Genomic DNA, 16,439 nt, shown 5'->3' on the forward strand with positions numbered 1-16,439 from the left:
TCCAGATCTAAGCGCATAAATGCTATTGGGCTATTCCAGAAAATAGACGCACACCCCCTATAGAGGAGTTCGAATATCCAGACTTTTTGTCCAGTCATGATTGTTGGAAATCCAGACTTTTTAAGTGTCCAAAGGCGAAAAAATCCAGCAGAAAACTAGTTCAAGTAAAAAATCCTGAATTTGAGAGCTCATTTTAGACATTTCCGTGATTTTTCCTTCATTTAATTGGATTTCCACGCTTTTTCAAGCAACATTGACAACTGGAATTTCAGTTGTTTTCAGAAAGCAGACTTGGAAATCCAGACATTTCTTTGATTAAAAATTTACTTTTCTATAGGGGGTGTGCACTTATTTTCTGGAAAAGCCCATTTGCTATGTCATGTGGCCTAAAATGGGCCCGAACCCGATTGAGATTGATATGGATTCACCATGTGGGTCACATCATTTTCTTTGATGATGAAATTTGCGCGTTGGGACTGGGAGTTGATGAAAACAGTCACAATAACAGAACTATAACTCATCTATATTACATGGTTAATATTTGTCTCATCAAAAAACATGACAAACTGATGTGCTACAGGTGATTTGTGTTAAATTTGCACATTTGTAGCCGGAAGTAGATCGATTTTGCACAAAATGTCACGAAATTCAAACATTATTATTTTCTGATAATTTTAACACCCGTGTCTGATTGAGTGCTGAATTAATTTATGGCATAGTCGATACTGTTTATAATTATTAATTACCAATTGTTGCTGCTTTGTTTTTTAGTTTTGTCTTAATTTGTTTCTTTTGTTTGATTGAACAAAGAATGGGCTATAGCTGTTAGAAATCCAGACTTTTGAAGTGCCCAAAAGCAAAAAAAAAAAAAAAAAAAAAAAAAAAAAAAAAGTTTAAAATCAGAAATCCTCAAATTGAGAGCTCATTTGAGATCTCCATGATGTTTCCTTCATGGATTTCCAAGCTTTATCAAGCGAGATTAGCAACTGGAATTCCAGTCGTTCTCAGAAAGCAGACTTGGAAATCCGGGCCCCCGGGATCCGGACATTTCTTTCTGCGTGTTTCTATACTGAGGGCCAAATTCCTCACTCCTCTAAGGGTGATGTGATGTGCACTTATTTTCTGAAATAGCCCAATGGTAAAATATGGAAAATATGTCAAACAAAAAGACATGAACAAACAAAGAAGATATAGCAAGGCATATCTAATGGCAAGCGATGGATGTTATGAAATGCACAACACTTTAAAACAATGTAAAATGAAGATTTTAAACAAAATAAAAAATAAAACATTGCTGTATTTTGTAGGTGCAAAACAAGGCGCGACTTTTCTATCGTATATGAAAATGTAAAAAGTGCCTCTGGCCTTTTGGCATAGTTTTTTTTTTTTTTTTTTTGGTATACCAGAGAGACATGAAACGAACAGTTGCTAAACATTAATGACACATGAATCATGCTTCATTCACATAATATATTATTTCATTTCAGATGTAAACTAGAAAGTAGGCCAGACTAACGTTATATTCCGGGTCATAAACTATCCCACACAACAATTTATTTATACCTCCTCAATCGCAGTAAATATGCCCGTGTATATCACTGATATAGACGGTTGGGGCGGTTGGGTAAAACCATAGATTTTAAAACTTTGCCCAACCCTGGGTGCCATATGAACAACCCTTTTGTTGGGTAAAATGTTACTCTTTTGTTGGGTAACTATTTAAACTTATTCTTTGGTATCACCCTTTTGTTGTGTTATTTTATTTCTGGGGTTGTTGGGTAATTTTAACTATTTTAACTTATTTTGGGTGAGGATAAGTTAGAATAGTTATAACTAATTGCCCAACAAAAGGGTGACATCTGTACCAAAGAATAAGTTTAAATAGATACCCAACAAAAGAGTGATATTTTACCCAACAAAAGGGTTATTTATATTGTACCCAGGGTTGGGTCAAGTTTTACGCAACTGTTCTAACACATATAGGTTATGAAACATTTGGGGTTTTGGTTATACCGCAAGTGTCAGGCTGTCATTTTGTTTCGCTTCTCTGCAGTTTCTTTCGTTTTTTAGGAAATGAGAACTCCGCACAATTAAAGGAGTATTTCGTGATCATCCTATCCTCTTTTTATGACTTTTTCAGTAGAAACAGCTTATTCTCAAAATTTCAGTTGATTTCGATTTTCCCGTTTGAGTTTAAATATGTATTTAACTGCTCCATGACGGTGTTGTAATTTCGTTCTAGTATACCAGAACATAATTCAAATTTCACGATATTTTTGCTAAACGAAATCATCTGTAAGAAATATTTTGTTCATAAACATATATGTAGCCAGCCTATGTTACGTTTATAGGCCCTACAGTGTATTAAAAATCTCAACATTTTATGAGAAAAGTGGGGGATGATGCTGTGGATCACAAAATGCCCTTTTAAGTAATAATATAGCCTACATCACAACACAAGATTTACCGCTATTATCACTAGGGCCTCGGTTTCATTCCAGTTTGTGAGAATCAAAAAACATTGGAGTCGCTTTACTTACTGCATGATTCAATGAAAGAAGTTGATTCTCGCAACAACTTTTTACAAGAATCATTAGGGAGTGTTCATTAATACTTTGGTAGGGGGGGCTGGTCTAACTCAAATATTTCCCTCAAAAACTTTTTGCCCCCCCCCCCCCCCTCGATGGACCGCTAAACTTTTTTGCCCCCCCTCTTTTGACAGACAAAACTTTTTTGACCCCCCCCCCCCATTATCATATAACAAACATACTTAATACTAATAGGGCCCCTAGTGTTGTTTCCAGTGGTGTGGTATCTGGGTCACATGTCATTGAGGGAGGCAAATTTTTTTTTTTTTTTTTGTGGAACAATTGCGCATGAAATAGAAGCACAACACAAGGAATTTTTCATTTTATACTTACTTTAGATTTGTCCCAAATCAGGGTGTTTATCTGATTTAACAGGGATAAATGAAATAGAGGATTTATTTGGAGGTTCATAGGCACATCAGCATAATTTGGATCCGTGGCTATTATGATAGGCCTAGTACAAATGCGCGCGAGCCGCGCAAATAAAAATTTGGCCATATTGAAGCTTGAATGGTCAAATATTTTTAAAATTGGAACTAATTTATGCAAAAAGCTAAATGGTCAAGTGTGAGATTAATTTGGTCACGCAAATGTACACGGGTATCAGTTTTGGTCCCCAAAGACCGTGGTACCTGGGCCTGTGCCCACTCTGTCCTATGGTAAATCTAACCATGGGCCTATGTATACAAAATAATTTTGCAAGGAGAAATAGTAAACTGAAGTGTGCAAATTACGTGCAAAGAAATCCAATTTATTTGCAATATTTTCTTGATTTAGTTGTATTTTGATCAGATTGGTACCCGGATTGGTACATATTCATATTTGTAACTACTTTGAAGAGATATAAAATTTTATGATAAAAGTGCCAGTATTTCTTATACCAACCCAGATGTTGCATGTTGCTGATCATCTTTAACGTTATATAATTAATTGATATGTGTACACTAAGTGCCATCATTTTTTCAAACAAAAGCACTGAAAACCCAAACTTTGTCCATGTTAAAAGTGATATAGAGGCTCTCAATGCGCGCAAAGCGCGAAAATTCAGGTTTTGAAGGGGAAAACTTTTTGTCCCCCCTTTCCTACCACCTAAAACTTTTGGTCCCCCCCCTCTTTTAAGGTCCAAAACTTTTTGGCCCCCCTCCCTTTTACCAGCCCCCCCCCACCAAAGTATTTCTGAACACTCCCTTAGGATAGGAGAATCGATTATGTGATTCTCGTCGAATCTGAGGTCCTGATCATCATTATCGTTCGGCTGCGGAGCAGACGACTACAAGTTTCCTCCAGCTACATCGGTCTTGAGCCATTGCTGATAGTTAATTGATTACCCTATTTATAGTAGGGTCAGTATAGGATTAGGTTTACAGGTTTTATGTTTATGAGTTGGAGAGTAGGCCTATATGGTTAGCATTTTGACTGGGGTACCGGTGGCGAGCGCTATTCTAAAGTAGGCTATCCCCCACTTGATATGCTGAAAATAATTTTTGTATTGGAAGCCGGAGATTGGAAGTTGCGTGGTTTTTTATCAATAAAAATGTATTATACATCATATACAATCTACTATAATAGCGCTAATTGAGGACCCGCCTTCTTTTGTCTTTTGCAGACTTAGAAATTGAAATCCTAACTATATAAAACAGGCTAAAGGTGACAATCATTGTATGTTCCTGCTTATCCGTGTTTGACAAAACCAAGACGACATGTAGAACAACTCTACCAGACATAACAGCAAATTCTACGAATGTTTTACCCCTCCCAAAGCCGTCCTACTTTCGCTGTCGCCCCCGATGGCCCATAAAAACATCCAAAACTTGCTACGTTATGCATAGGTTGACATAAAACATGAAGTCGTACTTCCGAGCTGGGTCGAGAGGTCATATCATGCCCCTTCCTATACATTTAAGTAGGCCATGACATTAATCATATAGAGATTGGAGTTAAAGTGATGCTAATATCAAATATGTTTTTTAAATGTTAGTTGGATGATATCAGTGTTCCGTTTCATCTTCCCTTTTGAGAGAGCGGCGTGGAAAGAAAGATAGAAAACAGCCAGAGATGAGGTTTTTCCAAAATGTGGACCTTTGCTTCATGCCCCTAAACATGCTAAAACATGTAAAATTTACTTTTTCGGGCTATTTTTGCTGACATGAAAACGTTGCCCTTTCTTATCGAAGCCGTGTTTTAAACTTAATGTATAAATCATAGGTTGGTTACGTAGATGATCCCCATCCGGTACCCTCCCCCTCCCAGTCTCTACCAAACCAGAAATCAAGTGGGTCAACACAACATCGTAAAATTCGCATTAACACGTTTACACTATTAATTTGTCCAACACGGTGCTCCGGAGCTAAAAAGGAAGACGCACAGGTCAATAATTGTTGGTTTATTATTTCTTCTATTAGGATTTTTAGTGGGGGAGAGGGAGTCTAAACTCACATGGAAAAATTTAGGGACACCTCGGCCCCCGCCGCCTATGACAGCATGCATCTTAATTGGCATTCGCAACCCACCCCTTCCCCTCTTTCGTAAGACGGCATGACTCTTTTATATTGGTTTGTGCACCGTATAAAAACTCTATAAAAACTCGATAGTTAGCATGTGTGCTCTATCGAGCGCTTTTGAAAACATGAAATTGTATACCAAAGTCCGGCGCTTTAGTGAGCTAAAGGTGTTGAGACACAAATTTTCAGGTTTACTTGTTTGTATATCTATGTGTATTGATGATTTGCTCAAAACCCTTAAAACTTGATGGGGCTCTTCATGTTTGCATGTTTCAAAAGCGCTTGATAGTATAAGCACATGTGCTAACTATCGTGTTTTTATGGTATAGTACCAAACATGGAGATACCTCACTTTATTTGATCTGAGACAAATTTGTCACAGTATTTATTCAGTTTTGCTGCTTTCTTGACCCGATTTTTAACAAATTAATCACATAAATAAGAAATAGCTGCAGGTAAATGATAATTTGAATACACATTTTGAAATATTTAACGCTTTCGCAGGGATGTCATACATTTGTCATATAATGTCTTCACGAGATTTAAAATACATTTTGTTTTTCTATATAATATAGTGCCTCCGATGTGTCAACGAAATTTCCCGCCATCTTTCTGGAACAGTAACTATGTAAACAACAGTAATAACAGCAATAGTGTCGGTTACCCTACCTCGTCAACAAGGTAAGTTGCATACCTACAAATAACATATATGCAAAAAAACCCAAAAAAACATAACAACAACAAAATATAAAAAAACAGTTCACAGCAGCAACAGTACGACAGCAATAACATTAGGACAGTAATATCAAGTACAGCAACAACAATAGTACAAGTACGACAACAACAACATGCAGTATATACCAACAGAATTACAGTAGTAATATAATTTTATCAAGAACAGTACGACAATCCCAACAGTACAAAACACCAGTACAACAGCAACAGCAGTTCGACAGCAAAATAGTATTTTGCGTATGACGTCATATACTGTCATGTTATAGCAAAATAATGTGAAAACTTGGAGCTATAAACTTTGGTCCCATTCGATCAACGGTGTTAATTAAATGAAGCACAGGGCGTACATTGTGCAAGGTAGTTTTTCCACCACACGGATCACCAATATTTCAACCCTGTCCAGTCACTAAGCGCGCAACTGCAATAGACCTTAATTCTTATTTAGTATGTTATTTTATTATTTAAAAATGTATTTACAACTATCAACTGTTTTTTATACCCATTTGTTGTATGTGTTTAATATCTGCGTGCTTCGAGGGAAACCGGTAAAGTCATTGTAAATTTGTGTCACTTTTGAAAAGCTCCTTTTTTATTCAAATTGCTATAAGTTAGGGAAATAAAGTCGCATCGTACCGAATGAGGTGTTAAATATGCAGAACAAAATTCTTCATCTATCAACCACTTTTATTTTGTAATTTAGGTTTATATATTAGATTTAAAATGACCTTTGTTTTAAGTGCGCCTGAGACGAAACGGGTATTTTCGTCTCATGCAGTTGTGCGCAGTAGGCCTATCATTCTGGCCCCTACGATAATCAAATGGAATTTAATCAATCTATGTCTACCTGTACGATAAAAAAATAAACTGTTATTTAATAATTGTAATTAGCAATATCATGATTTGTTTGTTTGTTTGTTTGTTTGTTTTGTTTACCTTTACAGTTTCACACACGGTATGCATCACGATAGTATCTTTGGCGATAGCTACTCCTCCTCCTTACACCACCGGTCCGCCGCGGCAGCAGCGGCCGCCACAGATCATTGGCATCACTACCCCTTCAGCTCATCGCAAGGCACATATTCCCATCGCTCGATCCATGATTTAAGCTACGGAATGTCTCCATCGAGCGCTTTTAATCCAAGATATAGTTCCTTGCTAATTCAACCGCCTGTTAGACCGGGACGATTACCCACAATGCCGAGCCAGTGCGACTACCCAAAGAGTGCAACGGATTGGCCGGCAACGTATTCGGCACATGGATCGACAACTAATCCGCAAAGTTACGGTATCGAAACGGGTAAGAAGTTTTCTTCAAATCTAATGTTATACTTTATGACCATATAGCAGCACTTCTCTCCATGCAAATATAGCTCTCTGTCTAAGTAATCTTACCTAGAATTCTTTCTTCAAATCTTTTTTTCGTATAAAAATAGCAATATTGTCCCATTCCAGTATTTTCCGCTTGCCTTTCTTTAACAATTTATATATCCCATGCAGTTTAGATCCATTCAATAATTTAATTCATCTCTGTATCGAATTCAATGTTCATCATTTTATTCCGATATTCCACGTTTGTACCTCCACTCACGGTGACTAGATTTCGAGTGTTATTGCTCTGTTCCCCAACAATCCCCTTTTAAATATGGTGTCTATGAATTACTTCTATAAAACATCGCCGAAATAGTTTTCAGCTTATTGGAAAATACTAAAATTGCACACATACTGTATAACATGCATGGGGCAGATTGTTGCTAAGTGTTTGTTAAACAAGTGCCTTGTATCAGAAACCTCACAATTTGAAACTCGTGAATATGTTTGTTTAATTTGAAATACCTGGCATTGTGGAATTGCAACACTGTGGGTGAAAATACCAAACATTTCACCCGCGTTTCTTTCATTTCCAAATACCAGAAACATCATTGTGGTGTAAGTAAACGATTTACCTCTGTGCTGAACTGTTGAAAATGTTCAAAACTCGCGTGGTATGTGTACCTATCCTATTAAGTTATGTCGCGAGCTTGAGATGATTTAGCCCTGGGTTGGTCGCGTGCTTTGCGTACTACGCTGCTTACCCCGATTGACACCTATTGCAGTCAACCATGTAAATGCCGAGCATTTCAAACCTGGAATTTCAAATGCCTTTCTCGTGGTGACGATATTGTTACAGCCATCGACAATTTGCCATATATTTTGTAATATCAAAGAAAGTGCGTTTGCAAACGCTTTGCGATCTCAAATGGAATAGTTATATTTGCTCAAAATACGATTTTGGTGTAATGTTAGAATGGGCCTAGCACTCTCTACGTTGCTGTTTTCAAGCGAGTGAATACCTTCCCTTTAATGTCTTTATCTATTTTGTCTTTTTAAAAAGTATGCGAAGCAGCAAAATGGCATCGTAATACTATACCGCGACCGGGATATACATTAACTACTCTCAAAATTGTGATTATTTTGTATAAAACTTATCAACATAATAGTTTGGACATATCATATCCCCTATACCTATCACCAGACCAATTTGTCATTAAGGGAGCTCAATTTTTGAAATCAAGAAACTCGAGACAAAGTTTATTTTTGAAAAAACTTGTATACTACTAGTAATACATTATGTATAATTATACAAGCCATGCAAATTATCAAAGATTAAGTTTTGCAGATTTTTCTTTGCGATTAATCTTTATTTGATGTGAAAAAAAGCAAGATGCACATGATATCTGATTAAGGTGCATGGGTTTTTTTTACCGATAATTCTATTTATTCGGTTAATCGGCTAAATCGAATATTATCAGAATATCATCGGCAACCTAAATTCTAAAAGCTACCGTATATTCCCAAATTTCATTTTTAGCAAAAATCTGTACCACCATTTCTAAAGTTGAGTGCCCCCGTATGATTTTGCTGAAAATTCGTTTTATGCTAGCATTTTGAAGTTCGGTTTTGTGTCAAACTATAGTATCGGGCGTTGGATAATAACACGGTTTCAAAAGACCATTTTCCCATGCAGATATCCCTTATATTGCTCAGAGAAAAGTGGATTGTTTATGACAGAACTACACAATTCGGGCACTACAATCGGGCACTATACTCTTTAGAGAAAAAGGTTCCAAGTATAATCTGAAAAGGTCGCTTAAGCTGTCTTATGTATAATAGAACCTTAAGTGGTTCTATGCAGAACCACAAAGGACTCTGGAAATCTATAAAGAACAATTTTCATGATTTTAGATCTGAAAAAGGTTCTGGAAAGGTCAGAAACGACCATTTTGGGGGGTATTTTACCTTTCAAGAACCATTTTCTCTTGAGGGTTCTAAATACACCATAGTAAAGAACTTTTTTTCTAAGTGAAGAACTCTTTTTCTATACTCTCCGTATATCCTTATCACGACAGGATCTAGGAAAGAGATAATTTCCTGGCCTCTATTTTAAACAAACAATGCTGCCGTCACTATTCGATGTCTGCTCTCTCATCACTAGATAATCTTCACGGTAATCGGGGTAATCGGCCCATATGAATTGGCAATGAACACCGCCATGCGATAGCTCGAACCGTCTCGACAGAAATTCCTAGCAATTTTTGCGATTTTTTCCCTTTTCCACACCGTGTCATGTCTAATTTGTTCGAGCAATTAATAGAGTAAAGTTGAAGTTTGTAATGTCCGTTTTATACTCAGTTGAACCTGGAACCTTTAAAAGCGAGAATCTATAATATGCTACTATTGGTTAATACGGAGAAGATGTAATGCTGAATTTATACTCCATCGCTGAGCGATGAGCGATTGGTATATTTTGACTAATGAGGCAGCGAGGTTTTGCCAACGCAACAAAAAGCGCTCTACCTCATATATAGGCTCAAAATCAGCGATGAAGTATAAATTCAGCTTCAGAACTATAATCGTCTTTGGTTAATTTGCTGCGCCATTGCGAGCGCGAACTTGCTGACACATCCCCTCTGAAAGCAGGGCCCAAAAGCCCGGGGGGGTACTCAGTACAAATGACTATACGGGGACGTGCCGCAAATATGGGTAGCATTTTCAGCCATTTGGTATATCAATGACCCCTTTTTCAAAGCCTATTTTGGTATATGAATGGGTCCTTTTTTCAAAATTCTCTCAATTTTTTCGGAGAGTAGCCCAATTTTTTCCTTAATCTAGCCAAAATTGTCAAAATTTTCCCGACAATTTGTAAAAACTAAGACAATTTGGGTTAAAATTCGGCCGAAAATTTTGACTTTTGGTATATCAATGGGTCCAAATTTCTTGAAAAATTGGTATATTTATGGTCCACTTTCAAATTCTCAGCGGCACGCACAGGTGTTGACCCTGATCATTTATTCGTATATCCGCCATTTTGGATTTTTGCCATTTTGTGCATTTTGAAACCAAAGACCAATTTTTTCTTCATTTTTTAATTTCCCCAATTAATCTGTATGCAATTACCTATCATGTGGCTTGGCTTCGATTTAGTTTTCTTCTTCTGACAATTTTCACTTTACGGCCGCCATCTTGGATTTTGACCTTAATTTTCATAAATGTTCAAGTTTTACCGGATTTTTAAGCCGAAGTCGATTTTTTTCTTCAAATTTTGAAGTCGCCAAGTAATCCTTGTACAATTATCGTTCATAGTACATGCAAATTGGTTGGCTTCGACTTAGTTATCTTTTTTTGAACTTTTTTGAACAAGTGATCAAGCGGTCTATGTACATCAACCCCTGTGCACGTCCCTACCAAAACCAAACTTGAGTACCCCCGGGCCCAAAAGTAGTGCAGTGGATTCATCAAGTCATATACTTTTATTTACTTTAGACCAACAATTTAGCAGTTATGAGACCTAAAAGTTTGCATAACTCGAGGGTTGTTAAGACCACCCTCAATGGCTTATAATATTTTGAGCGTTTTAGTGCAGGGGTCTGATGAGTGGGATAAGGAAACAATTAAGTTTTTTTAATAAGTTTGTTTTTACATTTTGAAATCCTACGAAAGGGAAGCGATCCCTAAATTGTGTCAGCCAGGATATCTGTCAAGCTAGGGATCAATTTAGGCGCCAAAATCTCTACGATTCACTAACAAACGGACCATTTGTATAGAGATTCAAATGTCATAATAAATACTCAACATGGATTTGGTGACGACGTGTTACTTGCTTCACGTCAATCATAATGTCTTGCCAAAAATCATTGGATGAGTCCTGAAAACTTTATGTATAGCCTAGATATTTTCTGTCTTATACCATTTACGTTCAAATGCAATTCGTCAAATAATTGTTTTCCTTCCAGTGCCGCCGACAAGAGGGTTAGGGATGCGTATACCCCAGCCCCGGGGTTCTAGGGGTCAGGGGCGTAGCCAGCTTTTTTGGTGGGGGGGGGGGCAAAATAAAATTTCGGGGGCACAGACGAAAAAAATTACAGTTGCATCATACAATACATAAAGACAAAAGGCTTTATTGGGATGATGTGCGCGTGTAGCGCGAAATAATTTGGTATTTTACACTATTTTTGCCCATTATCAGGATAGAACGGGCTTTATTTTTACAATGTGCGCGAGTAGCGCGCAAAAGTTGTATTTTTGGTAGAAAATGGCTCCTTGCCCTTTTTCTTTTCCTTTGCCCTCCTGATTTTCTCTTTTATTTTTCGTCAGGGGGGCACTTTTTTCTTTCATTTTTTGTCAGGGGGGCACTCTGCCCCCCCCCCCTCCCCTGCTGGCTACGTTACTGCTAGGGGTGGTGACCCGTAAATATAAAGAAAGCATACCTTAATGGGCCCATAAAAGCAAAGCAAAGGGCCCCGCAAAAAGGGGACCGAGTCTTCATTTTACCCCCGGGCCCGCCCGTACATGCCGTAATGGCTCTCAGCGGCACTGTTTCCTTCCACTGTCCATTAAGTTTGGTAACCTATCACTCTTAGTGGGGCTGGATTTACCTTTTTTGGGCCCTGGGCCAGCCCAAAATTTGGAGACCCCAAACTTATACTGTGAGGTGGGCATGTGTGCACTCAAGTGGTCAAGTTTTGGTTTATACATAAGGGGTCTACTACCCGGTCTACTATAAGATCGACAGTGCCAGTTCTAAGCACTACAATTTAGACGAACATGTTCCGATTTTACCAGGACATTTGAACGTCTATCGAAGCATCTCAGAACTGCAAGAGATCGTATACCCCATGATTACTGTGGATGTTGTGTTATATTTTTTTTTATAGACGTATTTGCATTTTGTCGTACAAGCTACCGAGAACCACTATTAATATTACACAAATTTAAACATATATTCGCCAATCCAAGCTTGAACACTTGAGCATGTTTTAAGCATCATTTCAAGTCTTTTTAAACATGCTAATAGTACGCCGCGCCACTCAGTTCTGTATTCGCCACTTGCACGGTTCCGCCATTATGCACTATATGCGGGAGAGCCTCGAACTGGCAGCATACATGAAAGGAAGAATTACGTAACCTTACACAGAATGTTATATGACTGGTTCAATTCCCATTCATGTATGCTGCCAGTTCGAGGCTCTCCCCGCACATAGTGCATAATGGCGGAACCGTGCAAGTGGCGAATATAAGCGCAATTCCCTATAACTTTTTTCTACGCTTCATTGATGAAAGCCCCAATTTGAGTGTTTAATAAGAAGTTTAGAAATCTTTAAATTACTGAAGTCCGTTGAACCACCTGTATACACACGACTGATTATAGGGCCTAGTTGATTTTGCTAAATTAATCTGGGGAAAGTAGAAAAGTACAAAGTCGTTATACGCCGCTGCTCTTAAGACATTTCATCGAAACATTTAAGTCTGTAAGTCCTTCCCGCTAATATAAAGCGCAGACGTCCACGCCAAAGAGCGGCAAATAATTGAAGGAATTGTCTTAACACTTGAAGTGTAACAAATCGTGTCAGGAATGACAACATATTATTAAGACTAACACCAAAACACACCATGGACACGTGTTTTCGCATAACTTCAAAAGGTGTCGTGGATGAATGAGCTTTTACAAATTGCCACTTAACGGTCTAAAACAAACGAGCTGTTTAAGGTCATTAACTTACGTATATACAGTACAGGTCCATCTGTATGGGGTTTATTTATTCACATTTTTTTGTCTAAATAAATAAATAAGAAATAATTAAATAAATAAAAAACAAATAAAATTAAATTAAATTAAATTAAAATAAATAAATAAATAAATAAATAAATAAATAAATAAATAAATAAATAAATAAATAAATAAATAAATAAATAAATAAATAAATAAATAAAGAAAGAAAGAAAGAAAGAAAGAAAGAAAGAAAGAAAGAAAGAAAGAAAGAAAGAAAGAAAGAAAGAAAGAAAGAAAGAAAGAAAGAAAGAAAGAAAGAAAGAAAGAAAGAAAGAAAGAAAGAAAGAAAGAAAGAAAGAAAGAAAGAAAGAAAGAAAGAAAGAAAGAAAGAAAGAAAGAAAGAAAGAAAGAAAGAAATACGAACAGTCATACCCAGAAAAGACAAAAATGTAACGTGTTATAAACATGTTTTAGTTTTATTTATTCCAAACGATTTAATAACATTTAAATGAAGGCATAAGAATCCCCTATTTTTGCGCTCGCTACGCTCGAAAATAGAACTTTTGGGGTAAAAAAAGGGGGACGTTTTGGGCATTTGGTGATTTTTTTTTTGAGGGGGGGGGTGTTTAAGTGTTCTATACACTTTATAACCCGACAACGTTGTCTGCAAAACGGTTTTTTTTTTGCTGGATCATTGGTGCCAATAATCCTTTCGCAAGCAGTCAAAGAAAATACGGTTTTATGAAAGAGAGTAAGAGACCATATATAAATCACGAAGTGATTCGTAATGAAGCCAAAGTGCCGAAGTGTAATTGCCGACAAAACGATTCCAATTTTCTGAACAAAGAAGCTCAAAGAACATGGTGTGTTAGCCAATTGCCGTTCATGACATGTCGTATACACTTTCTTGGTAACACCTAAATCCTTCTTTTTATAAGCCTAATCATGAGGTAATACTTTAAAATCTCCAAGTTCGGGACATCAAGTGATACGTCAATTATTTTTGGCAAGTTAAAATGTTAAATTAGACGTTACACAATTGGTTACACTTGAGGGCGTGTATAGGGGATGTGTATAGGACGAGTTTGTGCAGCAAACGTGGATTTGTTCCCGGTATCCTCTGATAAACCGTGGACATATAATCACCCGCGAACGCCCGGTAGGGGGTTCTTACTGGTTGAAGGTGACAAGGTGTACGGGGAATGTGCCACGGCTTGGGGTAGGCCTACCTTTTCAGTGATTTTGGTATATCCAGGGAAGTGGCTGGGTGGGTTTTAAGTGGAGACCAGAAGTTCCACTGATCCTATAGGGGATCCATGGTGAGCCAAAGGTTGCCCCACCCCCTCCACCGGTACGCGGTGCTTCATTGCGGCATTTATGGTGTGGTATACTGTTCGCGTTCCGGCCTGCTTCGTGCATTGCATTAGCAAAATAAATTTATTTTAAAAAAATATCCAAAACTGGCGCAAATACTGGGTCAGTCGGGACGGTAGAACAGGGTTTCTTTCGTCGCCTTACCGGAATTTACACACTTTTATTTGTTCGGTCCATAGAAGGACATTCTCGTACGATTTATCTGGCTTTTACCATCGCTTTTCAGCTTATTCAAAATCAAGACTTGATTATCATTATGATTAATTACTTTGTTTGTTTATTTTTATTTTTAGCCAGTACATCAGCAGTAGACGCACAAGATACTAGCAAAGATCTCTATTGGTTTTGATGGTGCCATTCTACTCCAGGTGCGATGTTTGAGTCGTTAGCCGACGGATGACTAGAGACTTGACAATCAAGGAACAGTCCGTATGTCGATTTCGTCAATTATGGCAGCGATCGCACATTATATATGTCCGCTTTGTCAGCTTGTGGCTTGGAAAACGAAAATTAGCGTGAGCGTCGTGAAAACTTTGATGCCGCCCTCTGTGACGATAGAGCTTCAAGGCAGACTTGGCATCTTGTGAGGGCGGTAGTAGGCCTGTGTGTCTGGATCGCAATCTTTACTATATAATACTGTAATACAGCCTGTTCATCGTCCAGAAGATTGGTTGCCAATGCCATGATCATGCTCTGACATGATTCCATGGAGGGGGCATACCAAGCTGACAAACACTGACAAGCTATGGTTATTGCAAATTTCCAGATTGTGACAACACCCTTTTGAAATTATAGAGAAGGTTATCCATGTTCTTGTTACAGAAATAGAAATAGTCCATGTGCACAGAGCACTGATTTTCCAGAAAACAAAACATTGTTCAACTACTTCGTGATAAAACTTCGTGCTACATTTTGAGTTACCTTTTTCTAGAGTTACCTTTGCCAGTTTTTGCCGATGTACCTGGTTTTGAGTCACATTCACCAGCTTGAATTGTATAGACGAATCCAATTTCACGCATTCCTGCTCCTCAATGGCAGCCATTAGTCGCGACGGGTACCCCACCTAAAATGTGGGATGATGCGGCCTTGAAGGGTATTATAAACTGCATTCTATCACCCTAACACGTAGACAAAAGAATGATGACAGTTTACAACACAAAAGAATCTAACATCGAATTTTAAGCAGGTTTAATCCACCCAATTGGGTACTCACAACACCTGTTCGGTACATGCGGGTACCCAAATATGGCCGACCAAATCCTGACCATGACTTGGCTCGTTGGATTCGTCTATACATGTAACATGTATTGTTGAATGATAAGATAAGAATGATGACATTAACAATTAGAACTACAGTAGCTTACAGTGATTTGCGAAAAACGTTTTAATAACATTAAATGTCGGGTTATAATAAAGATCATGAATACGTTTTTAAAACGTTATTGTAAAATATTCTGGGCAAACATTTATGTAAAATATTTTGTCAACAGTTAAATAACATTCTGTTAGAATGTTTTGCATAAAGTTTTCAAAAATGTTTATGAATGTTATTAAAACGTTTTTATACCCTTTATATAAAACCGACATTTAAACGTTTTCTGAGAAACGTATTTGCTGGGTAGTCTACTGAATCAAAACGCATCACAATGATTGTGGTAAAAGGACAAAAACGAACAGTTTGATGTTGGATGTTGCAAATACTAGCCAATTAACTGTTTCAAACTTTCAACTTTTTACAGCTCTAATAGCTTCTAATGAATGGAGTTACTTCGTATGGTGGAATTTTGGTACCGTTTGGAATTTACGCGTACGTCAAGAAAAAATGAAAACGACCAGGATAGCTTTGTTGGACGAGCCAATCACCTTTAAGTTCAGGGAAGGGGCGAACTTGTATTTCCCGGCCCGGAGCTTAACACAAATTACCACATGTTCCCCCGGAAAAGTGTTTTTGGACCACGCAGCTCCGAAAGACCCTTGAATTTTACTCAAACATAGCGCTGAAAGGCCTTTGATTTGGATAATTTCAGCTCTATCACATTTGTGGATTTTCCAGGCGATTTTCAAGCAGAAGGCCAAGAGAGACCCTTAATTTTTGGCCGTTTGCAGTTCCGAAATGCCCTTTTACCGGTACGCCGTAGGTTCCCAAATAAGACCCATCATCATATTCGAATTCCGGGGGAACATAGCCACCCGTAGCCACGGTTGATATTTTAT

At 37.7% G+C, this 16,439-nt stretch overlaps 1 protein-coding gene across 1 annotated transcript in view; it reads left to right on the forward strand.

The window, feature by feature from the left end:
- Nucleotides 1-14,837, forward strand: part of LOC140140796 (transcription cofactor vestigial-like protein 3) — a 31,937-nt gene extending 17,100 nt beyond the window's left edge. Inside the window, exons 5-7 of the mRNA XM_072162554.1 lie at nt 5,665-5,770; nt 6,766-7,121; nt 14,519-14,837. Of these exons, the coding sequence (XP_072018655.1) occupies nt 5,665-5,770; nt 6,766-7,121; nt 14,519-14,574 (518 nt within the window). The 3' untranslated portion in view covers nt 14,575-14,837. The remainder of the gene's footprint in view (nt 1-5,664; nt 5,771-6,765; nt 7,122-14,518) is intronic.
- Nucleotides 14,838-16,439: the final 1,602 nt, after the last annotated feature.

The sequence above is a fragment of the Amphiura filiformis genome, chromosome 19, assembly GCF_039555335.1.
Source record: "Amphiura filiformis chromosome 19, Afil_fr2py, whole genome shotgun sequence".
Taxonomy (NCBI): domain Eukaryota; kingdom Metazoa; phylum Echinodermata; class Ophiuroidea; order Amphilepidida; family Amphiuridae; genus Amphiura; species Amphiura filiformis.